Consider the following 14,241-nt stretch of genomic DNA (forward strand, 5'->3'; position numbering starts at 1 on the left):
ACTTTCTATGGTCTTGCAACAAACGAGCGGACGTGCATGTGTGTGGACCTTCCAGTTTCCTTATCATTCACATCTGCGTCCGCTGCATTAACGTAGCTCGGACACACCATTTACAACCACTTGACGCTTTCCAACATTCTCCTACGTACAAAGACTGCGTCGACTTCGTTACTTTATAATCCACACCTAACTTTAAGCTAAGTTGTTTTATAGCATGTAAACAGTCCATTTTGTTATCGAATTGTTGTCCTACAAACAACTCTTCATCGCCGAATTCTTCGTGCAGTAGGTGAGCCGGCACAATATTTGTATATTCCGGGAACTCGGGTGCTAGAGCTGCATCAGGATCCACGTCGGTCATGAAAGACCCCAGATTATTTCTTATAACTATACCAGGGCCCGTGTTCCCGACCGAATAGGGGTTTGCATTTTCACCCTCCACCGGCCCTTCCTTGTCTATGTCTTCAGGGATGTCATCAAAATCGGAGTCACTGAAATCATCGTTTGGATCACGGTGGGACTGATCATCATTATCGGACCCTTCATCACCATCTTCTATGGTGGCCAACACCTCTGGATGGATTTGTAGACGAGGACACAGGTTTGGGAAGTTATACGAACATCCGCTGGTGTTTGGATTTTCGAGAGTTGGCATTGACAATCCAAAAGTCGACTGATCTTTCCAGGAGACGTTAAGATCAAAATCAATTCCAGAGCCCTGGCTTGCTGGAATTACAACTTGAATCGAATCTGGTTCAACTATCTCCGCGAACAACTCAATCGGGTTGGGATTTTCTATCTCAGGGGGGCAATAAATTGCTATCATTGTCCCTAGATCATCATCATCTTCAAGCTCCATTTCTGAGAATTTTAGCGGATCAATTGAAACCGAAAATTTGTAAAATAGTTTTAACATTTGTTTTCCGCAATGGCTTGCTATCCTTGTACTGATTTTCTGTTTTAAATCAGACAAGGAAACTGTAACAGCCCGATTTTGGGCCTAGTCGGAATAGTGGTTTCGGGACCACAAATCCGACGAGGGAAAATATGGTTATTATTATATTTTTATGGTCTACAATTTCACGAAAAATTTTCGTAAAAATTTCGTTCGAAAATTTCGACGTTTGGGCACTCAATTTAGTCAAAAGGACTAAATTGTAAATAGTGCAAAAGTTGAGTTCTATATGTAGAAGTATCTAATTGATATGAAATTTTAAATTGGAGGTCTTTATGTGGTAATTAGACCATTAGTTAGTTGATGGACAAAAATAGACATAAGAAATGAGAGAAATAGATTTTTTTTAAGTGGGGGCATATTAGTCATTTGGTAATAAAAAAAATAAAATGGGAAAAAGATGACAAAAATCATCATCTTCCTCATTAGTTGCTGCCGAAATTTGAAGGAAGCCATAGCTAAGGTTTCTTTGCTTTCTCAAGCTCATAGTAAGTGCATCCTAGCCCCGTTTTTAATGTTCTTCGCATTTTTGGAATCCTCGTAACTCGGTTTAGCTTATTCTAGCAATAATTCGTGTTAGGGCTCATATTTGGAAAAATACCCATAGGTGAAATGTGTTTATTTTGCTGTTTTATGGTGGAATATGAAGCTATAAATTATGTTAAACAACTTTTGCTAAGCGATTTTAAGCGAAAACGGGTAAATAGGCATAATCGGTAAAAATAATTATTGTTCATAAGTGTATGTTAGAGTGAGAATTTGATGTTGCCATAGAAGGGAAAAATGTTCAGCATGTCATAAAACCTAAGAATAAGTGATGAAGTTTAATTTCCGAGCTTGGGGACAAAAGTGTAATTATGCAAAAGTTTGGGGGCAAAATTGTAATTTTTTAAAAAGTTGGGTGGTGGATTATTTTAATGAATGTGAACATTAAATGAGTTAAATTTGCTATTATAGATCAAGAAAGACGTGAAGATTATCTCAAACGAGGAAAAGAAAAGATAGTGGAGTGAAGTGCAAAATTACGATATTTTGCACCGAGGTAAGTAAACACGTGACTTGATGTATTATTTTGACATTAATTGATATATGTTGAGATTTATTTGGAATTAAAATAAATGTTTGGCTATATCCTAAAAATGTTGTTAAATCGGGAAAGGTGGTAAAGGGTTGCAATATATGATTTATGGGTTGAACACTCGGAATAAGCCGAAGTATGTTGTACATAAAGAGGTTGTTGTGTGCTGATTCCCCGATTCATTGGTGGTGCTATGTGCGATATCCACCGTATCTTTGAAATGTGAAAGGGGGTTGCTATGTGCTGATTCCCCCGAGGGGTTGCTAAGTGCTGATTCCCCAGTTCATTGGTGGTGCTAAGTGCGATATCCACCGTATCTCTGAAATAAAAAGGGGGTTGCTATGTGCTGATTCCCCCAAGGGGTTGCTAAGTGCTGATTCCCCGATTAAGTGGTGGTGCTAAGTGCGAGATCCACTAATAACGGTTAACATTCCGAGTGCTCAACGAAAAAGTGTGGAAGGTGAATATTGCCATATGGTGGAAATTTTTATGGGGCAAATATTGAGTTGGATACTAAATCGATCCATGTATGAGATGGGAGAAACTATCAAAAACGAAAAAAAGAACGATTTAGTTATAAACTGTGTTGAACAACAGCAGATGGGTAACTTTGAAAAATCACCATAAATGGTGGAAAATGAATGGGAAGCTGAATAATATATGAAATTGAAGCTGAATGTGTCTATTTTCATATGAAATAAATAGAATAAGCAAAAGAGTTGTATTTTTGGAGATATCTGAATTTTACTGAAACAGGGCTGGATTGATTTCGGGATCCCCTGTTCTAAATTTGGAAAATCACCAAAAATTGTACAAAAATAATTATGGTGTGAAATTTATATTCCTGGATTCCTTATTGACTCTATTTTTAATAGAAACAAGCGAAACCATTTTTAAAATTTTGTACAGAGAGTTAAATGAATTTTTTGAGGAAGGGTCAGAACCGTTGGGCAGTGAAACAGGGGAAGTTTTAATGAATAAACTGTACTAATTGGCTGAGTAAAAAATTCTGAAATTTTTATGGTGAAATGGTATATGAGTCTAGTTTCAGGGAAAATTTACGAAACTCAATTTGGAGCCCTGTAGCTCCGGATAAAAATAAATTAGCGACTATGACGCAGAAAAACAGTTTGCTGGAAATTGCCTAAACAATGAAGTTATTCATGAATAAGTTTATATTTTGGTGTAGTTATGTGAGTAATTACTTATTTATCATGTGTTTACTTACTAAGCTATATGCTTACTCGATTTTATTTTTTCCCTTGATTATAGTGACTTCCGACAACTCGGAAATTTGGAACGAAGTCAGACAATCATCCACACTATCCTTCACACTTGGGGTATTTTGCTACTATCGTTCCGGAAAATTATGGCATGTATAGACGACCTATGAAATATGGAATCATCATGTAAATATATGTTATGGTTTGATTTAAAATGTGGTGTTCATTAATAGTTAAATTGTGAGTATTATTATAAATGAGTTTGGTTGATATATATATATATTGGATTGTGATTTAAATTTGCAGGAGGTTTAAGCAAAATTAAGCAGAAATGCTGTCGAAATTTTTTTTAAAAAAAACTTAGTAATACCTCATACTCTGTTCCGAGCCGGAATACGAGTAAGGGGTCTTACAGAAACACTTTTGTTGAATCTCATTCCTATTTTTCTAACTTCGAAATACACAGTCTTCCTCAGTTGTATTTATTATTTCTTCATCAAAATGAACATAAACAAACAAAATTTGAGAATTCATCTTAAAAAAATTTTGCTTTCTTCTTAACAAAGAAAAAACTAAATTTTTTAAAGAAAACAAAAACTCAAATGAAAGATAAAATACATATATATATATAGATCTGATAAATTTGGTGCCGGCCATTAACAGGCCAGCACAAAAAATTCAAATTTTTTTGGGTGCTGGCCTGTCAATGGCCGGCACCAGATACGAATTTTTAATTTTTTTGTATTTGGTGCTGGCCATTGACAGGCCAACACCTATTTTTTTTAAATTTAATTTTTTTGTACTTGGTGCCGGTTATTGACAGGCCAGCACCAAATTTTTTTTTAAAAACTTGTATTTTCGAATATCAATTTTTTTTAAAAAACTCGTATTGGTGCCTGCCATTGACAGGCCAGCACCAAAAAAATTTAAATTTTTTTTTGTACTTGGTGCCGGCCATTAACAGGCCAACACAATTTTTTTTTAAAAACTCGTATTTTCGGAAATCAATTTGATTTTTTTTTTGTACTTGGTGCCGGCCATTGACAGGCCAACACTATTTTTTTTAAATACTCGTATTTTGGACATCAAAATTTTTTTTAAAAAAAATTTAATTTTTTTATTTTCCTTGGTGCTTGCCATTGACAGGCCAGCACCAAATTTTTTTTTTAAAACTCATATTTTGTATACCAGTATGATATAATTTAAAAAAAATAACCTGGTGCCGGCCATTAACAGGCCAAAACTAAAAAAAATTAATTTTTTAAAGCCTGACACAATAATTTGGCAATCATGGGTGCAAAATACGAGTTGGTGCCGGCCATTGACAGGCCAGAACCCAATTTTACTATTCATTTCAGGTTATTTTTGTGATTGTTTTTGAACCTAGTCATTTTTGTAAATATCAAAATTTTTTAAGTTAATTTAATAAAATAGCCTAAAACATTTCATCTTTTTTCTACTGTCCAACTCGACTAAAAATAATGGAAAATCAATCCAGTAAACACTGAGACAAGATGGTAGATAAAAACGACAAACTACCTTACAATTGTCACAACAATAGCTAAGTAAGCAGTGCCACACCCCAACACGTGTTTTCCTCTTCCTCAACCTCACTGCATGTAACGGCGCCGCATATGTTTAGCTTCCTTCATCTCATCACTCATTATTTCCTTCCCTTCTCTTTCAGGCATTTTAACAATCATTCCTTTTTCACCTACAGAACTCATACGACATTGATGATGGACTTAATGACTTCGTTTCTGAACTTAGTGGTGCCCCCTGCCACCATGATGATGCTGGCCTTTTCATGGCCAGCCTTGTGCTTTATCAATGCATGTGAATGGGTTTACAACACCTTATATACTATTGAGGATATGGATGGCAAAGTTGTCATAATTACCGGTGCTTCTTCTGGTATTGGAGAGGTAAACATATTTATGTTGCTCTGAATTTTTTTTAATCTTTAAATATCCGTTTCCGTACATATTTAGACTTATAAACATGAGGTTAGCTTTTTATTTATTTATTTATCTTTAAATATTCCATTCCAATTACCTTTCAAAGGTTTTGGGATATCCTTCAAGTGCATAAAATTTTTTAAAAAATTATATAAAAAATTTGACCATACTTGGATCTTGTAGACTTATACATATTTAGATCATATCTAACAGGATACCTTTAAAGTTATGGAGATACTCTCCAAATATGTAAAAAGGAACACCTAGAAAAGTTATACCCCATATCATGTTAACACAAACTCACATCATATACGATGTATGTGCCTACTTCATCATTGCCATATTAGTCTTTTGAGTCCAATACGAAGAAGTATTGTGTTGCTACAAATGGTTTATAAATATTGCAGCAAATTGCATATGAATATGCAAAGCGGAGGGCTAATCTTGTGTTGGTTGCGAGGAGAGAACAACGGCTTCGAGCAATTAGTGAGAAAGCCAGATATCTTGGCGCAAACAGTGCCATTGTAATTGCTGCAGATGTTGTTAAGGAAGATGATTGTAGGAGATTTGTTAATGAAACGGTAAACTTCTATGGGCGTGGTAAGTCCCATTCTTCTCTCTCTTTTTTATTTTTTATTACAGTCTACGATTTGGTTTAGCATTTAACTTCTATAATCATTGATGTTCTGATCATGTCTTAAAGTCCTTTGCATTAAACGCAATTATTTGCAAAAATATGTGATAAAAAGCAACTAGCAATTATGTTTCTCAAACTCGGGTGTGGGTTAATATTGGAAGTGGTATGTTTATTTCTTGTTTTTCAAAATTGCATGTATTTGGAGTCTTTTAAAGGATTATATTTTTATATTTTTTACGCCTATAAGTAATATCAACTGTTAAGAACCATTTTGGTATTAAGACGTACATTTCCTTAACTACATCAAGCTCGAACCATTTTGGTAGTCATTCTGTTGTTGCTTCTGACACTTTACTCAATCTGCAGTGGATCATCTGGTGAATGCAGCGAGTTTGGGACATACCTTCTACTTCGATGAAGTTACAGACTCCTCAGTGTTTCCTATTTTGTTGGTAAGGCTTATAGCTGCCCTAGTATGATCTTGAGGAGGTTTTTTTGTTCCCTAATTATTTTGAGTTTTCTTTCTGAACTAGTATTAAGGTATTATTGGTTTTGTTAATTTTCAGGACATAAACTTTTGGGGAAATGTTTATCCTACATTTGTCGCTCTTCCATACCTACATCAGAGTAATGGCCGAGTCATTGTGAATGCATCGGTGGAGAACTGGTTACCGTTACCAAGAATGAGTTTGTATGCTGTGAGTATTCATATAAATTTACTACTGCATCATCATCATATTCAAATATCAAGATTATGGTCATTTTGGTGGCTTAATAGGTAGAATTGTCAATTCTAATCTGAATCTACTTGAACCCGAACCTGACCCAAAAGCCAACTCGACATGTCTGATTGACAGGCCATGTACCATATAAGCAATCCATATTCAATACTGATGTGGACCGACATAGCCCTTTCTAAAGAATGACTCTTCAATTTTTTTGTTGTAATGAATTACTCTTCAATTTTAGTGAACTATTAAGTTTTATTTATGCAGAAAGATATATACAATAATTGATGCATTGGTTTGAACTTTTAACTCTTCCTTTTATGAGTATGACCCTGACCCTGTTTCGCATTTGTGTTAGGCTGCAAAAGCTGCTCTTGTGAATTTCTATGAGACCCTCAGACTTGAAGTAAATAATGATGTTGGGATAACGATTGCTACACATGGATGGATAGGAGGCGAAATGACAAGAGGAAAGTTTATGCTTGAAGAGGGAGCCGAGATGCAATGGAAGGAAGAACGAGAAGTAAGTACTAAGTAATTAGCTGCAATATATCTTGGAAGTTCACATGATATCGAGGTCTTCTATAATGTAATTCAGGGAAAAACCTAATTAATTGACTAAACCGAATTACTTTAGTTAATTGGTTGGTAATCAATTAATTCCACTTTAAATTAAGGCAGTGAGAAGTGTAACATTCCTCAGCTTGAAAAGGATAGGGAAAAACGAAAAGTGGGCATGTAATACCGTTGCGGATCCATTTCCGCTGACTGGTCTCACATCACATTTATTGCAATTTTGATTGTAGCCGTAGAGGAATATCATATTGGAATAGTGGCAACCTAGTTAATGCAGTGATGTACTAATTTGTTGCAGGTACAAGCAAGTGGTGGACCTGTGGAAGAATTTGCGAGGCTGATCGTTTCAGGGGCATGCCGGGGCGATGCTTATGTCAAGTACCCGAGTTGGCACGACACATTCCTCCTCTTTAGGGTATTCGCACCTAATGTACTTAACTGGAGTTTCCGACTCCTGCTGTCGGCTCATGGTACAAGAAGAACATCAATGGTGGGTGTTGGGAAACCGATATCCGAAGGTGGCACAGGCAGGTATTTAATGGAGACCACTTCTCCTAGGAAGCTTCCTGCTCGTCCGATAACCTTTTCGAAGACGGAGTAGTGGCGTCCATGGCTGGCATGTCTTTGAATTGCACTTTGCTGGCTTTTTATTTAGTTTGTAGGTACTGTTAATTTGGCACATACTTTGGTACAATAATAAGTGTTCGATCAGATCAGGAAAACTTGGCCACCAGTTAGTAGAATAAGCCTTGCGCATATATATGCTTCTAGTGTATGTATGTATGTACGTATACAAATACTTGATACTGTTTCTTAATTAATTGCTTTTTCAGTTGCCCTGAAATTGGACGATTTTTTTCGATATTGTCCTTTTAAAAAAAATAAATCTAAAGTACATAAGTTTTGAAGTAAAGTCATTAATTGAGCTAGGGAATCTAAGGTGTTCTAGCAATCATGCATAACGAAATATTGACCTCAAAGTACCTTTTCTGCTTTATGTCTTGTATAAATTATGCCACTCAACTTTTAAATGCAAGGTTTTTTTATTTTTTATTTTTTATTTGAAAGGGTTGCCCTTATTTTTTAACTTTAGTTTGAAATAGGGAACATTTTTTTATATTCTATATTTTTATGAATTTTTATTTTTTTAGGGATTATATTTTTTTAGGGATTAAAGTATAATTTTATTTTTATTAATTTAAATTTTTTAAAATATTTAAATAGTAATTTGGTATAATTGTATTTTTTTAAAAGATTTAAGGGGCTACTGCCCTACCCTCTGGTTTAAAATAAATAAATAATAAAAAGGGGTTTTTCTATACATAACTAAAGAAAAGGTAAAAAGAACATTTTTTCCATTGAGTAATTATTATTTTTTTAAATGGGAGCAGGTGATGAACTCAGAATAAACGAAGAGTAAGGAAATAATTCTTAGAATTTTAATTACCCTAAAAACCCGAGTGAAGTGCAGCATTTCTTACTCAGATTGATAATAATTTTAAATATATCACGCGTAGATGTCTAGGGACATCATTTTATTTACAATCACTTAATAACATGTTCAATCAACTGGTTATCACATTTAAAACTCATATCATATTCTATTTTGTACTCAAACATCAAACAACAAAAACTAAGCACTTTTGAGTAAATTTGCAGCACTTTGACCCTGAATAAAACAGAGATATGAATACCAAAGAGCTAAGTATCAATAGCTAAATGTGGGGATCTACAATCGAGCCTAAAAATAATATATACATTCATCCCAAACATTACCATATCAAATTAGTACATACCCAAATTTTCAAAACCAGTATGATACATTTAATCTTTAATTTATCATATACTCAAATTCGAAATAAAAGATATCAGATTTTATACCCATTTTCATCTAAAATATCTCAAAACATCGTATAATCTCTATCATTCATATTAAATTAAGCTCTTCCCATATACATACCATTTAAAATTCATAGATACATGGTCAATAGATTCTTAAAAAGATAATGTGATCCAACAAAAAAAAGTCAAAACAATATTGATATTTACTCAACTACTTTAAAATTAATAATTTATTCTTATCCAGTTTCTCACAAAATCTATTCCGTACTTTCTCGGAGTAAAGTCATTTTCATTAGTGATAATTTTTAGGATGCTACACAAAGGCTCTACTTCAAGCAGCAATACATTCTCTGTGTGGAAATTCAATTTAGCATCCTAGGGAAGCAATGGGAATCCAGAAATCTAAGTACCAGAATTTTCAGACTATTTAAGTAAATTGTCTATACAGCACCAAATTCTACATGAATTATATTTATATTGACAATCATTTGTGAATGTTGATTCAAAATAACACCTTAATTTTTTATTTTTTTTTGAAATATAAACGACCGGGCTTTTATAATAAGTGAAATTAAAACTTCCCAGAGTGGGCCTTAGACCTGCCCAACAACTAGAGAAGACAAAAGTCTCAAAACAGGGAAAAGCAAACAGTTTAAATATCCTAAAACTTAAACAAAAGAAAATAGAAACCGACAGCAATAATTACTAAATCTTGAAAAATGAAAAACCTACTTAATCCAGTCATTTCAACAATGGCTGTAATCCATTATTACTAAATGAATCGTCACTTCAATCCTTTCCAACCGTTCAGTCGATAGCTTTGTTCAAAAACATAGTCGTTCATAGCTATCATCCAAACCCATTCCTCTCTAGCATCTTCTAGTCTTGTCTTCTTGACCAGCGTCCTTCAGAAAGTAGATCAAGCGAACTTTGGTTTTCTTGCATCCGGTAAGAGATTATTCCACTTTCTAAGACTTCTTTTGCTAACTGATGGGCATGCATGTTTTATTTTCTGGGAATATACTTGAACTTTATTGTTTGATAATGGGCACACTTATCTTGAATATCTCGAATGATTGCTCCAATGACTGACTTATCAACTTCTGTTGTTTGGCATTTCCTGATTACTGTCTTTGAATCCCCTTTGATTTGTGAATCTCTAAAGCCCATTAAGATTCCTAACTTAATTGCTTCCAATCCTGCATATGCTTCTGCCGCGAACGGAGATGGAACATAATTGTGGAGGACTGTCTTCGTTGCCAGTTTTTCATTCCTACAACCCCAAACCACCACCCCAGAGGCAGATCTGAAATTTCTCTTGTCGTACGCTTCGTCGAAGTGTATCTTTACTATTGGTAAGCTGTCTGTACATCTGTGTCTTCGAGTCAAATCTGGTGAATCCAGCTTTATTCTTATCCCATCTTGTTCAGCCTTGTAACTTAGAATCTTTTGTGCAAGTTTTCTTCCTGAGATGAATATCCGTTCGTGAACTAGCTGGTTTCTTGAGTACCATATTAGCCATAAGACATAACAAAAAAGTCGACTCTGCTCCTCTGTTCCCTGCTGGAATACCCAGGTAAGCCATTACCAAAACTCAGATATTGAGTTATTGGTAACCCATGCTAGATCTAAAATTTGCCAAACTTCTAAACTTGTAGGGCAATGTCTGAAAGTGTGAGAGCAGTCTTCATCTCCCAAACCACATCGTATGCAGCAAACATTCGTGATCACCCTTTTACTTCTGAGGTTTATAAGTGTGGGCAAATAATTCCAGGAAGCACGCCAAACTGTAATTGCGATTTTTGTAGGAAGTTGTAGGCTCCATAATTTGCTGTAAAATTTTTTAGATTCGGTCTGTAATAAAATACTACTAGGATCTAGTGAAGAATCCTGTAATAGTTTATAGGCACTCCGTACGGAGAATTCTCCCGATTGTTCTCCCTTCCAGACTTGAGAATCAGCATGGCTTGTTTCTGCAAGAGGAATCTGCAAAATTCTTTGAGCAATCTCTTCTGGAACTTTCAATAAGAGCCGAGACTTTGCTTTCCATTTTCGACTCGAACTTTCAATAAGAGCCGAGACTAACTCCAATTCCTCATTTACTGTGCATCTCTGTCTATCAATTGTGTCCATTCCAGGTGCCCAACAATCATTCCAAATTGATATCTCTCTACCGGTTCTTACTCTCCAGCATAGCCCATTTGGAAGAAGTCCCTTCGAAGCCCAGATGCTCCTCTAGGTGAGTGAAGGTATATTTCCTAACCTCGCCTCCATAAAACTTGACTGCGGATAATATTTTGCCTTCAAAACCTTCGCTAGTAATGAATTAGGACAATTTATCAATCTCCAACCTTGTTTAGCTAACAACGCTATATTAAATTGGCTAAACTTTCGAAACCCTAAACCCCCAATTTCCTTCAAACTGCAAAGATATTGCCATTTACACCAATGAATACCCTTCTGGCCTCTGCTCTTTTGCCACCAAAATTTCGTAATAATATTTTCATCATCATCACATAGAGATCTCGGTAATAGGAAGCAAGCCATCGAGTAGGTTGGGATTGTTTGTAAAATAGCTTTTATAAAAACTTCTTTCCCCCCCTGTGAAAGATATTTAGTACTCCAGCTATCTATACGCATTTTGATACGATCTTTCAAGTTTTGAAAGGACGCCTTACTCTTACCCAGCATATGCGGCAATCCTAGATATTGTTCTGCTTCCTCCGAGCATCGAACTGCCAGTAGGCTATCGACCAATTGTTTATCCACTAGTGGAGTATTTTTACTGAAGAAAACAGTGGATTTATCAAAATTAACCTTCTGACCCGTACAAGCTCTGTATTCACTTAAAATTGCCTTAAATACATTTGCACCCTAAATTGTTAGCCTCCCCAAATAAAATGCAATCATTCGCAAATAACAAGTGCAAAATTGTTGGCCCACTTCTACTAGCCTTCACCCCTTTTAGTCGCCTTTCTTGCATCGCTAGTCTCATCAAACTTGAAAGACCCTTACCATATAAAAGAAATAAGAATGGACTTAAAGGGTCTCTTGTCTTAAACCTCAAACCTCTAGACGGACGAAATCTCTCCTCAATGGAGCCATTAATGGCGACTGAATAGGAAATAGAAGAAATACAATTCATAATCCTTTCAACCCATTTAGGAGCAAACCCCATTCGTAACATCACTTTCTTTAAAAAACTCTATTCAACCCGATCATATGTTTTACTCATATTTAGTTTCACTACCATTAACCCTTTTTTTCCTTGTCTTTTATTCTTAAGCGTATTAAGGATTTCTTAAGCAATCAACACATTGTCTTATATCAATCTTCCTGGTACAAAGGCACTCTGTGCTTCATCAACACATTTTCCAATCACCTTCCGAAATCGGTTCACGATCACCTTCGCCAATATTTTGTATAAAACATTGCATAAACTTATTGGACGAAAATGCGACATATTAATGGGATTAGAGATTTTTGGAATAAGCACTATATTGGTTGAATTCAACGAACTAACCTCCATATCACCGTTTAGTATTTGTAAGCAAAAGGTGGTGACTTCTTCTCCAACAATGTGCTAGCATTTTTGATAAAACAAAACTGGAAAATCTTCCCCTGGTGCTTTTTTTGCCCCCATCGCGAATACCACTGCTTGAATTTCTTCACTGGTATATACTGCTGTAAGTCTCTCATTATCCTCTTAAGACACACAACAGTCAATAGCTGACAACACATGATCACAATTACCGCTACCTCTAGCCCGAAATAAATCAATGAAATAAGATCTAGCAACAGCCTGTAATTCATGCCAATTCTCAACCTCTCCACCGACGTAATTCTGTAACTTATGAATCCTATTATTCCGTTGTCGTTGTGATGCTGAATTGTGAAAGAAAGCTGTATTCCTATCTCCGAATTTCAGCCAATTAAGTCTAGCTATCTGCTCCCAATAACGTTCGCCTTTCTTGATTTCAAAATTCAGTTGAATTGTCATTCCGCCATGTTTTCTTCATCTCTATCGTTTCGCAGTAAGTCAACCATCTTATCAGTAAGAATATGTCTCTCTCTCCTTTGATTCACTCGAATAATCCCTGCCCAGCGACACAACCCCCTCTTCAGATTCTCTAACTTCAAAAGCAGCATTTCGGTAGGGAACTCTCATAAATGTTTGACTTCTGCAAGGAAAGTATCTTCCAATACCCACCAAGCTTCAAATTTGAAAGAATTGTTCCTTTTTTGTTCATCATATTTCTTCGTATTAATCAAAAGAAGACAATGATCAGAGAAAGTATGTACCAAATGTTGGACCCTAACCTCTGGGAACATGGAAATCCAACTAGCCGTAGCAACTCCTCTATCCAACCTTTCTTGAATATTTGTTTCTGGCAAATTGACTGTTTCCCACGTAAACCAATTACCAAAATACCCGATGTCAATCAATTGGCAAACTTCCAAAAGATGTCTAAATGACTCCATTCTTACCTCGTCTCTTGGTAAGCCTCTCTTCTTTTCAAAACCATACATAATCTCATTAAAATCCCCACATACAAACCAAGGAATATCCTCACTAGTAACCAATCTTTTCAACTCCCCCTAAGCTTCATTCCTATCTTGTGTATAGGGAGACCCATAAAACCCCGTAAATCTCCATTTCTCCTTAGTATCACAGTCCTTGACAAACACATCAATGTGCCGCTTAGAAAACGTTCTAAGTGTAATGTTAACGCCTATTTTCCAAGCCAAACATAAACCTCCTCTAGTACCTTCAGCATCGACCTCAACACCATTTTGAAAACCATAACTTCGTCTTACTCGTTCCATTTGTTTTCCACAGAGTTTCGTCTCCATAAATAAGACTAATTGGGGAATATGTAACTTCAGCGTGTGCCGAAGTCGTCGAATCGTTCATGGCCTCCCCAAACCACGAACATTCCAGCTCAAAATTTTTATTGTAACCGATCGACTTACCTCATGGCAGCCGCCAATAATCCATTGTCAGAACCCATCCCTTTTTTGGTCCTTGGTGGTAGAGTAGCATACCCTTCCTTGCTAGATGATTCTTCTACCGTACCTCTAGTTCTCTTTTTTCCTTATTCACCAAAGATAACCCCCTCCTCTAGGTCATGCTCCATGGCAGTTTGCGAGTGATTCACCTCCATATTCCTCTTAGATTTACCAAACGATGATATCTTCCCTTTTAAGTTAAAGCCCAGAGTTGGATCAATGTTTGACCCACGT

At 35.8% G+C, this 14,241-nt stretch overlaps 1 protein-coding gene across 1 annotated transcript; it reads left to right on the forward strand.

Moving 5' to 3' along the window:
- Window positions 1-4,914: 4,914 nt before the first annotated feature.
- Window positions 4,915-7,999, forward strand: LOC107960388 (11-beta-hydroxysteroid dehydrogenase B). The gene is made up of 6 exons (XM_016896726.2): window positions 4,915-5,181; window positions 5,622-5,814; window positions 6,218-6,303; window positions 6,418-6,549; window positions 6,938-7,102; window positions 7,454-7,999. Exons 1-6 carry the CDS (start codon window positions 4,993-4,995, stop codon window positions 7,754-7,756), a joined length of 1,068 nt encoding a protein of 355 aa, XP_016752215.1. The 5' UTR covers window positions 4,915-4,992; the 3' UTR covers window positions 7,757-7,999.
- The last annotated feature ends 6,242 nt before the right edge of the window (window positions 8,000-14,241 follow it).

The sequence above is a fragment of the Gossypium hirsutum genome, chromosome A05 (assembly GCF_007990345.1).
Source record: "Gossypium hirsutum isolate 1008001.06 chromosome A05, Gossypium_hirsutum_v2.1, whole genome shotgun sequence".
Taxonomy (NCBI): Eukaryota; Viridiplantae; Streptophyta; class Magnoliopsida; order Malvales; family Malvaceae; genus Gossypium; species Gossypium hirsutum.